The 19679-nt window shown below is 41.3% G+C and overlaps 1 protein-coding gene across 1 annotated transcript in view; it reads right to left on the bottom strand.

Moving 5' to 3' along the window:
- dnah5 (dynein, axonemal, heavy chain 5) overlaps window positions 1-19679 on the bottom strand; it is a 343343-nt gene that overhangs the window by 44772 nt on the left and 278892 nt on the right. Inside the window, exons 64-68 of the mRNA XM_048608626.1 lie at window positions 18766-18819; window positions 16406-16722; window positions 12682-12837; window positions 4943-5125; window positions 3172-3415 (exon numbers count right to left, since the gene is read on the bottom strand). Coding sequence (XP_048464583.1) covers window positions 3172-3415; window positions 4943-5125; window positions 12682-12837; window positions 16406-16722; window positions 18766-18819 — 954 coding nt within the window. The remainder of the gene's footprint in view (window positions 1-3171; window positions 3416-4942; window positions 5126-12681; window positions 12838-16405; window positions 16723-18765; window positions 18820-19679) is intronic.

The following is a 19679-nucleotide window of genomic DNA, read 5'->3' as shown; positions in this document are numbered from 1 at the left end:
ACTCCAACCTCTCCCCCGCAGAACGTGCAGCCCTCCGCTCCAACCCCAACCTCACCATAAAACCTGCGGACAAGGGAGGCGCAGTTGTAGTATGGCGCACTGACCTCTACATCGCCGAGGCCAGACGCCAACTCTCCAACACCTCCTCCTACCGCCCCCTTGATCATGACCCCACCCCCGAGCACTAAACCATCATCTCCCAAACCATCCACAATCTCATCACCTCAGGTGACCTCCCACCCACGGCCTCCAACCTCATCGTTCCCCAACCCCGCACTGCCCGCTTCTATCTCCTTTCCAAAATCCACAAACCTGAATGCCCTGGTCGACCCATTGTCTCCGCCTGCTCCTGCCCCACCGAACTGATCTCCAACTATCTGGACTCCATTTTCTCCCCCTTGGTCCAGGAACTCCCTACCTACGTCCGTGACACCACGCACGCCCTCCACCTCCTCCAGAACTTCCAATTCCCCGGTCCCCAACACCTCATCTTTACCATGGACGTCCAGTCCCTAAACACCTGCATTCCCCATACAGATGGCCTAAAGGCCCTCCGCTTCTTACTGTCCCGCAGGCCCGACCAGTCCCCCTCCACTGACACCCTCATCCACTTGGCCGAACTCGTCCTCACACTCAACAACTTCTCTTTCAATTCCTCCCACTTCCTACAGACAAAGGGGGTAGCCATGGGTACCCGCATGGGCCCAAGCTATCCCTGCCTCTTTGTAGGTTACGTGGAACAATCCCTCTTCCGTACCTACACTGGCCCTAAACCACACCTCTTCCTCCGTTACATTGATGACTGTATTGGCGCCGCCTCGTGCTCCCACGAGGAGCTCGAACAGTTCATCCACTTCACCAACAACTTCCACCCCAACCTTAAGTTCACCTGGACCATCTCTAATACCTCTCTCCCCTTCCTGGACCTCTCTGTCTCCATCTCGGGCAACCACCTAGAAACCAATATCCATTTCAAGCCCACCGACTCCCACAGCTACCTAGAATACACCTCCTCCCACCCACCTTCCTGCAAAAATGCCATCCCCTATTCCCAATTCCTTCGCCTCCGCCGCATCTGTTTCCAGGATGAGGCATTCCACTCCCGTACATCTCAGATGTCCCCGTTTTCCAAGGACCGCAACTTCCCCCCCTCAGTGGTCGAGAACGCCCTCAACCGTGTCTCCCACATCTCCCGCAACTCATCCCTCACACCCCATCCACGCAATAAGAACCACCCCACCAACCTCCGGATCCAACGCATCATCCTCCGACACTTCCGCCATCTGCAATCCGACTCCACCACCAAAGACATCTTTCCCTCCCCACCCTTATCTGCTTTCCGGAGGGACCACTCTCTCCGTGACTCCCTTGTCCGCTCCACACTCCCCTCCAACGCCACCACACCCGGCACTTTTTCCTGCAACCGCAGGAAGTGCTTCACCTGCCCCCATACCTCCTCCCTCACCCCCATCCCAGGCCCCAAGAAGACTTTCCACATCAAGCAGATGTTCACCTGCACATCTGCCAATGTGGTATACTGCATCCGCTGTACCCGTTGTGGCCTCCTCTACATCGGGGAAACCAAGCGGAGGCTCGGGGACCGCTTTGCAGAACACCTACGCTCGGTTCGCAATAAACAACTGCACCTCCCAGTCGTGAACCATTTCAACTCCCCCTCCCATTCCTCAGATGACATGTCCATCCTGGGCCTCCTGCAGTGCCACAACGATGCCACCCGAAGGTTGCAGGAACAGCAACTCATATTCCGCTTCGGAACCCTGCAGCCCAATGGTATCAATGTGGATTTCACAAGCTTCAAAATCTCCCCTCCCCCTACTGCATCCCAAAACCAGCCCAGCTCGTCCCCGGCTCCCTAACCTGTTCTTCCTCCCACCTATCCCCTCCTCCCACCTCAAGCCGCACCCCCATCTCCTACCTACTAACCTCAACCCACCCCCTTGACCTGTCCGTCCTCCCTGGACTGACCTATCCCCTCCCTAACTCCCCACCTACACTCACCTTTACTGGCTCCATCCCCGCCTCTTCGACCTGTCTGTTTCCTCTCCACCTATCTTCTCCTCTATCCATCTTCTATCCGCCTCCCCCTCTCTCCCTATTTATTTCAGAACCCCCTTCCCCTCCCCCATTTCTGATGAAGGATCTAGGCCCGAAATGTCAGCCTTTCTGCTCCTATGATGCTGCTTGGCCTGCTCTGTTCATCCAGCTCTGCACCTTGTTGTCTAAGAATAGCCTTTGGAGTCAATGGAAGAGGTGAGAAACAGAGCAGAATGTTACTGGTTTGCATTTGAAAACTGAGGTACCTTAGAATCCCAAAACACCATATATAGGCTTTACAAACAATGTTGTAAAATTTTTAGCACGTACTGAAAACTCCAGTAGGAACCCAGTTATGAATACAGATAATCTGAGAACTTTGGTTAAGATTCTAAGAACGTAAACATAAAATAATTAACATTGCTTTCAAATGACAGGGTCAGATTTCGCCACAGAGATAATTATGATGCTGGAACGCTCACCATTATTTACGTGGAAATGAATGGAATGTTACCTTTGGCAATATTCACAAGCAATGAAGTATAGAATTTCAGAAGCATCTGAAATGCAATGTGAGATGTGATAATAGCACCTTGCCAACTATACACTGAATGATTAAGGCTTGTCATTACAGTGTAATTACCTTTATAAGGTCTGAGAAGTCTTAATTATTGTCAAATGATTTCTTTGTTTCTACAACTTAACTTTTATGATCTTGTTCCTTCACATATTAATATTGTCGGAGATGTACAGAAACTTAAAGTTTCAACGAAGTATTTTTTATTTTGAAACCTTCTCTTAGTGCAATCTTCCTTTCTTCTCTTTTTGTCTTTTGTACCTGATTTAGTATTGAATTAACATTTTAATTGATGCTGCCTGCTTTGGATTCTGCAGTGCTAATGAATGACTCTTCCAACTTATTGTTTAAAACATATACCGTTGTCATTCATACAGGTTCTAGGTGTTTCATAGAGGAAGTTGTGCTTTTTGGAACCTCCACACAAAAGTCTATGTTCAAGGGGAAGTGTGACAAATGGTTGCCACTGTTCATTTGCCAAATCAACAGACAGAAATGTGGCCCAATATTTCATCCCATTTGTAACAATGTATCCTCACCCGGTCTGTACTCCTCACGAGCAGCATTAATCTGTATTTCTGTTTCAGCAGCTATGTGCAGTTTCTGTGTAACCTCCTCAGATGTCTTTTTTGTATTGTTCAGAACAGTGATAAGGCTTTCATCCTCTACAAGGGAGCCCTTTGTGCTTGTCAGACGATACAGTAGATTGTCTTCCAACTCTTTCATTTTCCTTTTATTTGATGTTACATCTTCCATGAGATCTGTTCTCTCTTTTTCCAGTTCCTATTTCCAAAAAGCATACACCTTTATGTGAATATTTTCCACGAGCATTGGCTAAGTACAGTATATTAATAAACTGAGATTCACTGTATCACAGAATGCAATTGGGATTAGATACCATCCACAAGATGTACTGCAGCAGCTCATCAGGATTCCGTTGACAGCACCTTCCAAACCTGTGACCTCTACCACCTGGGAGAACAAGTACATCAAATGCATGGAGACATCATCATTTGCAAATTACCTCCAGGTCACATACCAACCAGACTTGGAACTACATTGCTATTCTTTCACTGTCACTGGGTCATAACTTTGGAATTCCCTTCCTCACAGCACCAAGCACACCACATGAACTGTGGCAATTCAAGGCGGCAGGTTACTGCCACCTTCTCAGGGCAATTAGCCAGAGCCAGTCATATCCCAAGAGTGAATAAAAACCAGGATGAAGTTTGGAAGCTGTTAAAGGAGCTTGGACGAGCTTCATGCAGTTCTTTCAAAAGCAAACACATACTGCTGCCATTGTTCATTGGTGGTGGAGGGTGGGAAATGGTGGAGGGTGGGAAATGATATTGCATGGGGTACTGATCAAGCAGCTGCTTTGTCCTGAATGGTGTTGAGCTTCTTTAGAGTTGTTGGAGCTGCATTTATTTAGCCATTCCTGACTTGTATGTTTCAAATGTCAGCAGGCCTTAAGGAGTCAGGGGTTACATTACTCACCATAAAATTCCCAGCCTCTGCTCTGTTTTTATAGACATACATTTACACAGCAAGGGCTAGATACATTTCTGGTCAAAGGGAACACCAAGCTACTGATTTTGGGAATTTCAGCAAGTGTAATGCCATTTAATGTCAAGGGGAAATGAATTTGTTTTTCACTTTGCAGGTGGTGTTATGCTTACAACCTATGCTACTGAACACATAAGGAAAATGTGCAATTCGCTTTCAAAATGTCAGCATCAAATATGAACATTTTGCCTGGACCCAAGATGTAATTCAGGTTGTAGTCAGGCAACTTTTGAGTCTTGTACTGACACATGGACAGACATGTCTCAGCACGTCTCTGGGAATTTACTTACAGTGCCAAGTACCAACCCTAGGTGTTGAGGATCATCCAACTCCACCTCAATTGAAGAGGCTGGTTTAGTGTGGGTAGAATTTATTAATCTGACCAGGAATACATTGGAATCATCATGTCTGGCGATAACAAATGATTCATGATAACAAATGAGAGACGATTCCAGGACCTAATGACCTTAGGTAGGGACAACATTGTTTTTTTGGACGTTAGCCAATTTCCCATCTATAATCTCCATTAATATACTTGCTTTTTCAGAGGGAAGTTTGAAAGCAATGCACGTGAGCCTTTTACAATTGTCAGGGTCATGAATTCATATCTTGAGCAACTCCCAGGACTATATATGCCTTTAATGTTAAACACATCCAACATTTTTAGTTTATACGTGTTCTAACAATGAAGCAAGTACTGAGATGCCACAAAACAAGATTACAACTTGAAAGGAACAAAAATACCTGTTTTTCAGTTAGAATGACTCTACCAAGTAACTGGTCCTCCAGACCTTTCATGGTAACAGTAAAATCAATGATAGAAGTTCGAGCACTGATCTCAGGTGTATACGCAGGGTTGGGAAGCTTAGTAGTGATGTAGAGTCTGAATCCATTCATGATATCAATCTCTTTATCACCCACTTTCACCTGTTGAAATAACCTTTGTAAATAAATAAATTTTCATATATAGACCTTAATTACATGATGAGCAAATTTTTCGGCCTTCATTCTAGTTGTCAATAGTATATATTTCCTTTCCTTGAAAATGAGAAATGTGACACTAATTCTTTTATGTTGGAATTAGAATCCCCTAAAAACTGATTTTTTCCGTATGAAATCTTGTTTAACTGCAGTCAATTGCTTTCTCTGAACATAAACAACTTCTAATAAGAAAAAAGAAAGATGACAATAAATTCCACTGTCCACACTATTCCATAAGCTGATGTCAAAGAACTATATGACTCCATAGGTACCCTATTATCAATGGAATGTTTAGGAAAATAGAAGTTTTGTTTTCCCAAAGCAAATAAAAACAGACTTTCAAGTGAAGGTGGGCAAATGGGGAATGGTTTTCCCAATGTCATGAACAGCTATCCTGTGTTCATTGGCTACAGGGAGTCAAATGGGTGATTGACACAGCACACATTCCCAGAAATAGGGCTTATTAGCCAGTGCTCAGGATCAGAGGGCAGTCCTAGTCAGGCAGCCCTTACAGGAGGTAGCTGTTGTCAGGGACCTGTCTTCTTCAGACGGAAGATGGACCACAAGTGATTGAAAGAAAATTGAGAGAAGAGTTCCCTAACGTTTTGGCTAGTGAGCCAAACTTCCTTCAAAATTTAATGAGATTGACACGGTCTGTGTCAACTGCCTATGAGTCCTCTGATATCAGTAAACTATCCTGAGTTGGCTGTATACGTTTTTGTCTAATTGGCTAATGCATTATATTTAAATTGCTGCTGCTTAACAAACGTAATAAACTATCTGAAAATTCCTTACAAACGGCTGACTGCCTATATAATTGTAGTGATGAATGCCCAAAGTCTAAACTGGTGCAAGTTTTCAAACCTGCTACCAAGACTCCCAAAGACTTTCTGATTTGCAGAAGTCTGGGGAAAGCCTTTAGGGCAGCATTCACAACTGGTATCCCTCTAATGTAATGCCCAATGCATGAAATGCAGTGAGAATGAGGTGGTGAATTTCCCTCTCACTGCCCATACAGAAGTTTCTCCTTCCTCACTAAACTCATGCAAGAGACCAGTCCATTTTTTTTCTGCCAAGTTCCTGCTGTTTTGAGACAGTCAGGTAGTATATGACCTGGTTGTTGCAGAAGTGGCTGTAAGCAGATGAAAGGACACTGGGGTGGCACGGTGGATCAGTGGTTAGCACTGCTGCCTCACAGCGCCAGTGACCCAGGTTTGCTTCCACCCTTGGGCGACTGTTTGTGTGGAGTTTGCACGTTCTCCCTGTCTCTGCATAGGTTTCCTCCTCCAGATCCTCCAGTTTCCTCCCACAGTCCAAAGATGTGCAGGCTAGGTGGTTTGGCCATGCTAAATTGCCCATAGTGTTCAGGAATGTGTAGATTAGGTGGGTTATAGGGGGATGGGTCTGGGTGGGATGCTCTGAGAGTCGGTGTGGACTTGTTGGATTCAAGAGCCTGTTTCCACAATGGAGGAATTCTATGATCTAAGTCTTCACTCTCTCCATTTTACCACAATAGTTTGTGTAATGAAGGCTTTTGAAATGGCCAAGGCCTCTGATAGATAATTCAACCTAAACTTCAGGACAATGTAACTCTTTAAATGTTTTTTCTGAAGTCTATAGAAACGGGTGCAATGTAGCAGCACCTTCACCCTTCCAGGGACATTGCAAGATCACATTTGCTGATGGAAATCCTGCAAACAGGTAGCCATAGGTAAACAAAAAAATTGCCATCAGCCAGGACCGGAAGTAGGGTCATGCCAGAGTTAAGGTGATGGGTGAATGTATGAATGAGGGAAAATTAGCATTATATATTAAAAATTTCTTGTTTTATTATTAAAAGCTATGTAGTATAATAACAATAAGCTGTACCAAATAAAATTTCAATGGATATTTTTACAAATATTTATTTTAATTTCCATTTTTATGTAGTGCCTTCCTTGATCACTGGACATTCCAAAGCACACTGCAACCATGCGTAGTCTGATTGGTTAAGGAGTGAGCACTATTTTATGAAAAATGAAAAGAACATCACGAACAGCCATTATCACTGTAAACAGTGTAAACGAAGAAATCAATGTGAAGCAAAAATACCAAGAAATGTGTCTATATTTGTCTTTGTTTTGAAGTTAATAAACAGTGTGAGATGAATTAAAAAGGCAAGAAAAAGTATATACATGGGTTTTGTAGGTAGGTGCACTACATGGCTTTCAAATGTGAGTTCAATGAACATAAAAAGTCAGAAAACCTGGAATAATTAATTTTGGTTGGAGCAACTACAAAATCAGTGGAGATCCAGTCACCATTCATGCTTGTTAGATTCTCGAAGTTTAAGGAGATATGACTGAAATGAGGACTCCTAAACGTTTCTGCATTATAGCCATCGGTTGAGATCTCACTAGGTATGGCAAGTTGACAATGGATCTTTGATCCCAGCTGGATTGCAACATAAGCTCTGACATATCAGTTACAGGAACAGAAATGCTTTAAAAATGATTTGATGGAAACCATATACAAGACAATCAGACTAGAATTGTAAAGGAAGTGGTAGCTGTAATGTTCTTTCCCCTCACTGGGGATTTGTCACTTTTCCTAGACTGGTTCCTGGAAGCAGTGGTAAGCAAAATAGTGGAGAAAGAATTCACATAGTAACAAGAGCATGACTTTTCCGATTATGTTACTTGTCACAGATGAGGAAGGAATTGTCCATTGAGGCTCTGCAAAGACTGGAACCAGAGTGTTTGTCCTTGGGGCAGTGATGTCAAGGAAGGTGAAAAGGGAAAAAGGGACAGTATAGGTTTTCAGGTAATCACAAGTACATACCTCAGTTAGGGGAGATACTTACAACTAGAAGATGTGAGCATGTTATGATATGATTGGATAATATAATCATGTATGCTAGTTTGATTATGATTGGATAACATAGTTATGGGCACTAACCTGGAATGCAGACTACGTGAACACTATTGGATAGGGATATGGGTGAGTAATTTTGTAAGGTTTTGATTGGAAATTATCTGAAGGACTAGCTGATTAGAGCCTTTTATTGGTAGAAATAGTATGAAACCTTAGCTTGTGTAATAAAATTTGAAATGTATGCCATCCTTTGATAAGTATGCCTTTCATGCATGCACGAATAAACATTTCAACAAAGAAATCTGAGTCTCGCCTGGTCTAAGAAGGAATAAACGGTTAAGAAGACACTTTAAGAAGGGCTCCCTACTTATTTTTTCCCCACTATTTGCAGCAATTGCAAATAAACATTTTTGCTATCATATTTGAAACAATTAGACGTGGTCCTAAGTAAATAATATTAGCTCAGTGTGCAAGTATAACTGTTGTCATGAGATTGTTATTCATATGGGATAAATAATTAGAGCAGCTTTGCAGACACATTTTGTTTCTATTTATTTTTGCTCAAAACCTGTACAATTTTGAAAACTTGATAAACAGAAACAAATGACCCTGTAGCAAATAACTTTCTATTCTAGAGAATGGATGTGCTGTCTATCTTGTGTTGAAGACACTTTGCTCCATAGCTATGCAGTAAAATCTTTAGTGATTAAAATAATGCAAATTACATGCTAATGTTAACAAAGTCACATTTGTTCACATTTTAATTCAAAGCGCTAAAGAAAATTTAGGGTTTAGAGAGCAAGTACCCAAGTCACTAAAAAATAAATTACTTCATGACAAATGTGACAATTTAATACAAGACATTTTTACAAACATTTGTTGTACAGCAATAGATTTTTAAGCTCTCCATTTATGCCAGCCAAAACAACCTAGCCAATGCTATATTTTTAAATCTTGTGATTCTCACTTAGATCACTGCTCTTTCAGAATTTTCTAATTTTAGATACATCATGAACACGGAAATGCATACAACTGAAATTCATGGTTTCAGATATGCCACATTATATTTCCCTAACTTCATCTAATTGTTATCATTAAATACTCTCCTAGGAGGGAATACTGACAGAAATGTTATTAAAAATCAGTTACTGAGTGGTTGTACCTTTGGGCTTTACACTTCATTTAACTCTAGAGAAAGAACAGCTTTTATTTACTTTTTAATAACTTCTATTATTGAATCAGCTAAAACCTATCTTTCTACGTGAATGCTAAAGAAGTACATGATATTATAATATTGTGAATAAATTACTTGATTTCTGTATTTTATTTATCTACCAGCACTTTCCAAAGTGGAGTTCCCAAAGCCTAAAAGGAATGGGAGTGAATCACAGGAGCATGAGAAATCTTCAGATTTCAAAATGCCTACAGTCATATTTTTCTGTTTTCTATTCCTGTGTACGAATACAATATACTTTTTAGGAATAAGAGCATTGTTCCTGTTAGACAAAGAAAGAGATAGTACTTCTCACATCCTCAGGATATTCCAATGTGCTTTTCAGTCAATGAATTGCTATTGAAGTGTAAATGCCAATACTTAATAAGCAAACACAACTTCTGAGCCAATGCACCGAGCTAAATGAACAGATAATGGTGCTGCAGGATCTTTGGAGGGGTCTGTGATTACAAGGCTGAGGCTGAGACTCTCAGTGACAAATGTGACCTGCATTGCTTTCTATAATCTTGGGACCCATAAGTGTGAAATGCACCATACGACCATGCAATCACACCCGGAGTTTGTGGAGTCAGTTTTTTTTCTGTCTGAGCACATGGGCTCTACTAGTGAGTAATGTGAGGCCCTTCAGAGGGCACTTTCACAGTCAAGGTTGAAGTCATCAGTAATCATATCACCCTGCGTGAGAAATGCAAGCAGTGTACAACTGTGGGGTGCAAATGATGGTCACTTGCAATCTTGATCATGTAAGTGCTGATTGCTCATAAGACTAAGGATTTGTTCTGTTCCTTATGTTCCCCATACAGGTTCATTGGAAGCATGACCAACGGATCCAGCCATAGCAGGAGTTTTTGTCTTCCTGTTGTGGCGCAACTATGCTGCAGAGAAATGGAGGAAGAACAGATGCACCAGCAAGTCCAGTGCCAGCAGCAACCTCTACTGAACCCTTAACAGTCTCCACATGAAGAGGCACAACTGAAGGTCCCCTCAGGGTGCGCAGGAGCTTCAGGAGTCCCAAAGTCTATCATCAATGCCATTTTCTCCAGATGAACAAGGAACATTGGTGCCACAGACTGCTGATGTCCCAGGACTTCATCACAGAAGAATACCAACTACCAGAGTAGGACTTCTGTCTTGAAAGAATAGGTGGCCATCCTATTCTGGTGGTTATCAAGGTGACCACTGCACTGAACTTTTGTGCAAAAGTAAGAGTCACTGGGAACCAATGTGAGATCTCACAAGTCTCAACACAAATGAATGAAGGCAGTGACCAATGCAATTTGTGCCAGATCACACACGGTTTCACCTCATCGCCTGAGCCCATGGTGAAGTCAGTTCTGCAGTCCAAGCAGTCGGCTTTGACAAGAATGCTGGCTTTCCCCAGAAGCTGGACACCTTAGAGAGTTATACACATTACACTGAAAATGTCGTATCATAATGCAGTTGGCTTTATCCATGGAAATGGCTTCAAGTCCATGAATGTGAAACTCATCTATAAGCACAAGTTACCAAACTTGGGAATTCTGCACCAGGTACCCTAGGAACTGCCATGATGCCTATATCCCTGAGAAATCTCATGCTCTTGCTTCATTTTAAGGCTCAGATCCTTCCAAGGATGGTGACTGAGAAACAAAAGCTACACTCTGCAGCCTCAGCTGATGACTCTATTGTGCAACCCACTATCTGAAGATGACCATAAATACAATGCAGCCCACTGTTCCACCAGGGCCATGGTGGAGCAGCCGACAGGTCTGCTGAAGATGAAGTTATGATGTTTGGTTCGGTCTGGAGTTGGAGGATTTGGAAGAGGAGTGGGGTGTGTGTGCCTTGCATGACATCCCGGTCAGAGTCAGCAGTATAATCCTAGCATGCTGTGCTCTGCACAACTGGAGTGGGAAAAGAAAAGGGACATGATGGATTTTGAAGAGCTGGAAAGCAGCTGCAGCCTTCCAAGGAAAAAGATGAGGAGATTGAGTAGGAGGAACATCACCTCCTGTATGATACAGCGCAGCAGTGTCAAATACAACAAGCCAGAACCTGTCTGTATCAAGAGACAAATGTAGCTTCTGTTTGTTTTTTTATTTGATTTTGCTGTTCTGAATAAAGGTGAATGTTCTGAAATGTTTGAAGCTTTCAAGTACATAATGGTACCACATTGAACAATCAGATATTTGGCGACAATGGGCATTGGTGGAACAGTAGCTCTCCCTTAGACAGGTGGGATGAAGCTAAGTATAGGAAAGCTTATGGCTTGGTTCTTAAATGCTCTAAGTATAAGAATGTATGTGCAATGAATTGTCAGCTGTGCAACCTACATGCCCTGAGAAGTGTTGGCTTGTGGTTACTGTGTAACTATGTCTACGGTGAAAGGCAACTCCAGACTACCAGCTCTTGACCAGGTACACGGCTGGGCTTCAAAGATGCTGCTGGCACCAGGAATCCCAGGACATCCCAGCACTGGTGAGTACATCTGCCTATGATGAGTTGGAGAATGTAATGAGCAGGGTGCCACAGGGCTCAGTGTATAGGTAATGAGATGAGTTTGGGAATTTATTTCTCTCAGACAGAAACCCTCCATGAAACTTGTCAAAATTAACACTTAGCGAATTCCTTATAAAAGTTAGCCTAATGCTTTTGTTATCAAAAATATTTTTTATGAATACACAGGAACAGAAAAAGTAGAAAATCGAACCATAGTCAATCTGAAATTTGGAAACCTCTTACACTGCTGTTAGTCACTCACATGTCTTTAACTCTTTGTAATTTCAGTTTGAATAGCTAAGATATTTACATAGAAATCAAATAATTTAGCCACATTACAAAGTATTGAGTACCAATTTTGTTAATATTTCAAAGGATAGACTTAAGCTGATTGCATTGGAAGACTGACATCTTTCTCCTAGCTCTCAGGATCCTGGCACAAAGATGGTGTTCTTTTCCTAAGACTGTGGACCTCTTGTTTTGTGGGCCATACACTGCGCAACTTTGTAAGAACACTGCAACCCAGGCTATTCACCTGATGAGATATTGTGCATAGAGCAAAAGAATGGCAACATAACCTACCTTTAAAATTATTACTGCTAGTCTCTGAATTATTTTGGATTCTCCCACAGCATCCATGGGTTTATATATGCAAGCAGTATTTTGGGCCATTGTTAGTGGTATGGGAGGAATTAAATGAGCAGGTATTGCATCTCCTATAGTTACATGTGAAAGTGCGTGAAAAGAGTACATGAAAGTAGAGGATGTGGAATAATGCACAAAAACATAGATATTCTTAGCTACATGTCACAACAATCCAAATTTTACTCCAGATAACAATGTTGACTGGAATGAGAAACTCCATCTGACTGCACATTTTTGCTGTTTAGGTCTACATAAATCTTGGCATTGAAATCCAAGATTAATATCAGTTTACCTTGTACATGGAACCAGTTTTGATGAAATTTTTCTCCAAAACATTATCCAGTGCTGGATCCAGCTCCTCTCCTACATCTTCAATAAGCAATGGTCTGCCAAGAGACAGGCTATCCTCGAGGTGGTTTCTGAAATACTTGTGATTTAAGGATGTAATCTAGAAATATAACATCAGAACTGTATTAAACCACATTGCATGTATTTTGAATTTAGTTTTCTTCTATTTTACGTCACTAACGTCCCATACACTCTCACAAATTTCTGTGCATTCCCTGTTGAACTACATTGCGGTTGTGAATACATGAATATTTGCACGCAAAATATTAACTCATCAGGCACATTCACAGGGCTTTGCTACAATCATGCATGATATGATTTTGCCTCCAATGTTGTATTTTATCTGATCTCATATTTATACACATTATGCTGCATCTGCCATGCATTTGCTCATTCACTCAGCTTATTCAATCACACTGAAGTATCTCTGCATTCTCCACAGATCACCCTCTTACCCACCTTTGTGTCATCTGCACATTTGGAGACATTGCATTTAGTTCCCTCATCTAAATCATTAATACATATTGTGAATAGCTGGGGACCTAGCATTGAACTCTGCAGTACACCACTAGTTGCTGGCTACCATTCAGAAAAAGATCAGTTTATTCCTACTGTTTGTTTCCTGTCTGTCAACCAGTTTTCTATCTATTTCAATAAACCACTGCCAATCCCATGCACTCTAAAATTACACACTATTCTCTCCCATGGGACTTGTCAAAAGCCTTCTGATAATTCAAATAAAGCAGATCAACTGGCTCTCCTTCATCAACTCTACTTGTTACATCCTCAAAAGAATTCCAATCAAGCATGATTTTCCTTTCATAAATCCATTCTGACTCTGTTCAATGCTTCACTGTTTTCCAAATGCTTAGCTATTAAATCTTTCACAATGGACTCTAGCATTCCCCACTACTGACATCAGATTCACTGATCCACAATTCTCGGCTTTCTCTCTGCCTCCCTTCTTAAATAGAGGGATTACATCAGCTACCATACAATCTGTAGGAACTGTTCCTTTGTCTACAGAATCTTGGAAGATGTATTCACCATTTCTAGGGTCACTTCCTTAAGTAGTTAGGGATATAGATTATCAGTGCCTGGGAATTTATTGGCCTTCAATCCCATTAATTTCCCCAACACCATTTCCCTACTAATATGATTTCCTTCAGTTCCTTCCTGTCACTAAACTTGGTGTTCCCCAACATTTCTGGTATGTTTTGAGACCTTCTTTGTGAACATTAAACTGAAGTATGTCTTTAGTTGAGTAACCACTTCTTTGTTCCCCATTATAAATCCCCCTGTTTCTGTAAGGGACCTCTATTTCTCTTCACCAATCTTTTTCTCTTCACATATCTATAGGAACTTGTCCAGTCAGTTTTGATGTTAGCCGTAAGCTTCCTCTCGTACTCTATTTTCCTTTCCTTAATCAATCCTTTTGTCCTCCTTGCTGAATTCTACTTTTCCTTCTGCTCCTCAGGTTTGTTGTTTCTTCTGGCCAATTTGTATGTCTCTTCATTGAACCTGGTACTAAATTTCACATTTGGCCACATTTCTTGATTTGCTTTTGCACCAGACAGAAATGAACAATTGTTGCAGTTCATCCAAGCACTCCTTTAATGTTTACCATTGCCTTTCCACTATCATCCCTTTAATTTACATTTCCCAAGCTATCATAGCCAACTTGCGCCTCATACCATTGTAGTTTTCTCTATTTAAATTCAGGAACCTAGGCTCAGAATCAACTATTTCACTCTGCATCACATTATGGTCACTAATCCCAAAAGGGGCTTTGCATAGCTAGATTGCCAATTATTCCTTTCTCATTACACAATATCCAAGCTAGGATGGCCTGTCCTCCAGTTAGTTCCTCAACATATTGATCCAGAAATTCATCCCGTAGATACTCCAAGAATTCCTCCTCAACAGTGTTGTTACTAATTTGATTTGCTTAATCTATATGCAGATTTCAAGTCACACATCATGTGTTTAAGAAGGGAAGCAGGAAATGGGAAATTATAGGCCGGTTAACCTAACTTCAGTCATTGGTAATAATTTAGAGGGCATTATTAATGCAGAGTACTTGAAAGTGTATGATAAAGTAGGGCTGCCAGCACAGGTTCGTCAACAGGAGGTCATGACTGCCAAATCTGTTTGAATTCTTTGAGAAGGTAACAAGCAAGTTAAACAAAGGAGAGCCAGTGGACATGATCTATTTCAATTTCCAGAAGGCCTTTCACAAGGTGTTGCACAGCAGGCTGTGAAATAACATAAGAGCCCATGGTATTAAGGGCAAAGTACTGGCATAGACAGAGGTTTAGCTGCCTGGCAGAAGGCAGAGAATGTGGATAAAGGAGTCCTTTTCAGGATGGCAGCTGGTGACTAGTACAGTTCCCGAGGGGTCAGTGTTGGGACAACAACTATTCACGTCATACATTAATAATCTGGCCAAAGGAAGTGAGGGCATTGTTGTTACATTTGAAGATGTCACAATGATAGGTGGAGGGACAGGTAGTGTTGAGGAATCAGGGAGGCTACAGAAGTACTTGGATAGGCTAAAGACTGGGTAAAGATGTAGCAGATGGTGGGCAAGTGTGAGGTTGTGCACTCTGGGGAAAGGCTTCAGAAATATGAAGCATAAAGGGTCTTAGGAGTCCTAGTTCAGGATTCTCTTAAGGTTAGTGTGCAGGTTCAGTCAGTAGTTCAGAACGCAAATGCAATGCTCCCATTCATTTTGCGAGGGTTAGCATATAAGAGCAAGAATGTACTGCTGAGGCTAAAGCCTCTGGTCAGACTGCATTTGGATATGAGCAGTTTTAGGTCCCATATATAAGGAAGGATGTGCTGGCCTTGAAGGCTATTCAGAGAAGGTTTACCAAGGATAATCTCGGGGATGAAGGGCTTGTCATAAGAGGAACAGCTGAGGACTCTGGGTCTGTACTTGATGGAGTTTAGAAGGATGATGGGGGTTTCTGGTTGAAATTTACAGAATACTGAGAGGTCTGGATAGAATGTAATAGTAGGAGAGACTAGGACTCTAGGGCACAGTTTCAGAGCAAAGGGACAACCCTTTAGAACTGAAATGAGGAGAAATTTCTCCAGAGGATGGTGAATGGAGGCCATGTCATTGAATGTATTTAAGACAGAGATGGATAAGTTTTCAATTAGGAAGGGGGTCAAAGGTTATGGGGAGAAGGCAGGGGAGTGGTGTTGAGAAACATATCAGCCATCTAATGGCAGATCAGACATGATGGGTCGACTGGCCTAATTCTGCTCCTATTTCTCATGGTCTTATAATTAGACATTCCTTTACTGATTGTGTCTCTACTCCACTCCTTTGTATTCCAGCCCCTTTGAGTTAAAAACTAACATTCCACTAGCATTTTGAATTAATTTTAGTGATAAATATAGGTGCATAATCAATGTGACCTTGAAATCTCTTGATAAAAGATATAGCAGGATTACTTTATGAAGAATTGGATTTTTTGCAACATGGTGAATTATAGGCAATTTTCAATTGATTGCTTTTGTGAACTTGCCATTTAAGTAAAAATAACATGCTTCACACACATTAGACATGCAACAGTTATAAAACTTTCAATGATATAGATAGATAAATCATATGTGGTAAATGAATTGTCCATAGACAAAAAAGAAGAACATTATAATACCTGAAGTTCATTCTTAACCTCTTTATTCTTTATCCACATCTTGCCCTGGTTTTGTGGATCAACCAGCAATGGGTAACGAGCTGCTTTGGTAACAATAATTCCATTCTGGATAGACAACTCATCATTTGGTAAACCTTGTAGACTCCATTCACCAATTGTAGGAATGTCAATTAGCATTTCTGTAAGGTTCAAGTTGCTGGCAAAGGGAATCTTACGAGATTTCATTTCTTTCTCCCAATCTCTCAAAAGCAAATTACGGAACTCTTGATTAAATGGGCCTGAATATGACAAAAAGGCAGTTGCCAACAATACATCACCTGGAACAACAAATCAAAAACAGGAAAACATTAGCGGTTCAGGCTCTTTGCTTAATAATTCAAAACCACATTAATAACTTCAGAGTTCTTTTGCACTGCCGACTCAGGAGAGCAACAGAGTGTGTAAATACTTCAGTAGAGGGAAGAAGGGTTATAGATGAGAAGCGAACATCAGCACCAAAGTAATAAAAAAATGCATCTTTCATTACTTCAGGGATTAATTCAGGGCAGCACGGTGGCTCAGTGGTTAGCACTGCTGCCTCACAGCACCCTTCCGGGTGGAATCAACCCAGGTTCGATGCCACCCTTGGGTGACTGTGTTCTCCCCATGTCTGTGTGGGTTTCCCCCAGGTGCTCTGGTTTCCTCCCACAGTCCAAAGATGTGCAAACTAGGTGAATTGGTTTTACTAAATTGCCTGTAGTGTTCAGTGATGTGTAAATTAGGTGAGTTATAGGGGGATAGGTCTGGGTGGGATGCTCTGAGGGTCAGTGTAGACTTGTTGGGCCAAAAGGCCTGTTTCCACACTGTAGAGATTCTATGACCTAAGGGATATGAGTTCAAAAGAGATTTACTAGAATGATACCAGGTATGAAGGATTTTGGATACAAGGAAAAATTGGGCTTATTCTCCTTACAGCAGAGAACATTAAGAGGTGACCTTATTGAGGTGTCCAAAATTATGAACCATCTTTACAGGATAAATAAGGATATTCTGTTTCCACGAGTTGGTGTGTCAGTAACTGAGGGACACAATTTCAAGACTGTCAGCAAGAGATCTAGGAGAGAGATGAGGAGAAACTTCTTTACTCAGAGAGAGTTGTTAGAATTTGGAATGCGTTGCCTAGGAGACTGGTGGAGGTGGATTCCATAGGAGGTTTGAAAAGTGAGCTGGATGTATATTTGAAAGTGATGAAGTTACAGGGTAATTGAGATAGGGCTGGAGAGCTGGACAAGCTGGGGAGCGCTTTCAGGAGCCGGTACAGACATGATGGGTCAAATGGTCTCCTGTTGTACTGTAAAATTCTATGATTTGATGATAAACCAGTGATGACACCCATGCACTTCATCAAAATAGTGATATGAGGTCTTTTACATTCATTTGAGGCGATGGGGAGGCTTTGGTTTAATGTTTGCTCTGACAAAAGATCTATAGGTGCAGTTGGAGAGCAATGGCAATGATCCAAACACAACAATCTGCGGGACACATTCTTAAAGTGAAAGAATTAATCCAAACGCGTTTTAAAAATTGCAATAAAAGATATTTTCTCTAGGGTGCACTTTGTGAATGGGATTTCCAGTTCAGAAAAAAAAAGAGCAATTACTTAATCTGTCTGCTCTGGAATATCTTGCGTTGCTCCAAAGTTATGTATATGATGCACCTCTGGGGGGTTCAATTTAGGACTGGTGAAGAGAAGAAAGGGCTCATTCTTAAGCCTCCCATCTTAGTTCCCTCTGTCTATAATCAGTAGACGGAGGTGCTACACAGAGGGAAGACAAAAGAAGCTGGTTCTGGGGCTTATGTCAAGGTTCATGGGCAGACATACAGTAAGAAGACAAAAGTTTCATGTTTCTTCAATATGTCTCTGCCCTCACCTGCAGCCAATCCCAGCCCAGAGTACTCAGAATGATTTTTGAGCTCCTTTCCTCCAGATGCTGCATGGCTGGCCGTGTTCTTCCAGCCTCCTGTTTGTCAACAATGCAACAACCCCTGTTTCCTTCATTACTCTCTTTTATCCCAGTTCAAGAGTCAATTTTTGATTAGCAACTCCAGGCCATAACTCAGGCCAGATAAATCAAGGGCATTCCCATCAACATCCTCCCCAACAGCCATCACCGCCCATACTCCAGAACCATCCAATCACCATATGAAGAAAATCAGTTGTGCAAACTACTTTTTGATTCATATCTGCACAGCACACATCGTGTAAACACAGTCTTATTCTGGAATAACAGCCTGAGTTGATACTGGATTGAAGCTAGAGACTCTCTAGAAAAAGGCAGTCTCACTTCACTTTGTTTTCAAGACAATTCAGGCCTTCATACTTGATTTACATTCGAAGGTCTTAGCTCCAATGCAAAGCTGATTGAGCACTAAGCCTGCAGTGAGAATGAACCATTAAGCTTATTACAGTGTGCTGGTCTTAAATTATATTCAAAACTTATAGTACAGCTGCTGTTGAAATAAAATCCATTGCATATTGATTAAAAATGCTGCTTTGTTGTTTAATGTTGTTAGCAGCAGTGACAGTTTAGTATACCATATTGATTAATATTGCATAGTGTCCATTATCTAGAGTGTGCCCAATTTTAATGATTCCAATCAAATTTAGATTTCCTCCAGCAAAGTATTAATATTCATGTTATTGATTTTACAATATTATGAACTATATTATTTAAACAATCATTTTTCAAGTTGTTTGGTAATGCAGAACTTGAGAATTGTTGAACAAAGACACATTTTTCTGAAGCTTTCCATTTTGCACTCATCTGGATAAATAATATCACAGTAAAAGGCAAAATTCTTGATACTTTAAGAGAGGTAAGTGCTAACTGGTTGGCAATTGTAGTCCAATTAGTGCAGGTTTTACTACAGATAATGCACCATTCAACGATGGCGAAAAGTCTGCTGCCTGTTTTTGTGTAAATTTTAAACCAACATAGCTTACAATAAGAGTCAACCTGCTGAGTTTAAAATTTAAACAAGGCCTGACTATTACCCATCAGTCATCAATAACTGCATTCTCCATGGCAATACCTGCACCATGGTCTGTATGCCAACCAAACATTAATCTTTTTTTTCCTTAAATTGGTCTCCTTTCAAATTGTCCTGATGAGTGTAAGACAAAAAGCTTTAATCGAATGAGATAGTAGGAACTGCAGATGCTGGAGAATCTGAGATAACAAGGTGTAGAGCTGGATGAACACAGCAGGCCAAGCAGCATCAGAGGAGCAGGAAG

The sequence above is a fragment of the Rhincodon typus genome, chromosome 2 (assembly GCF_021869965.1).
Source record: "Rhincodon typus isolate 14 chromosome 2, sRhiTyp1.1, whole genome shotgun sequence".
NCBI lineage: Eukaryota > Metazoa > Chordata > Chondrichthyes > Orectolobiformes > Rhincodontidae > Rhincodon > Rhincodon typus.
Note: the sequence above shows the minus strand (reverse complement) of the source record. Positions and strands in the feature narration are given on the sequence as shown.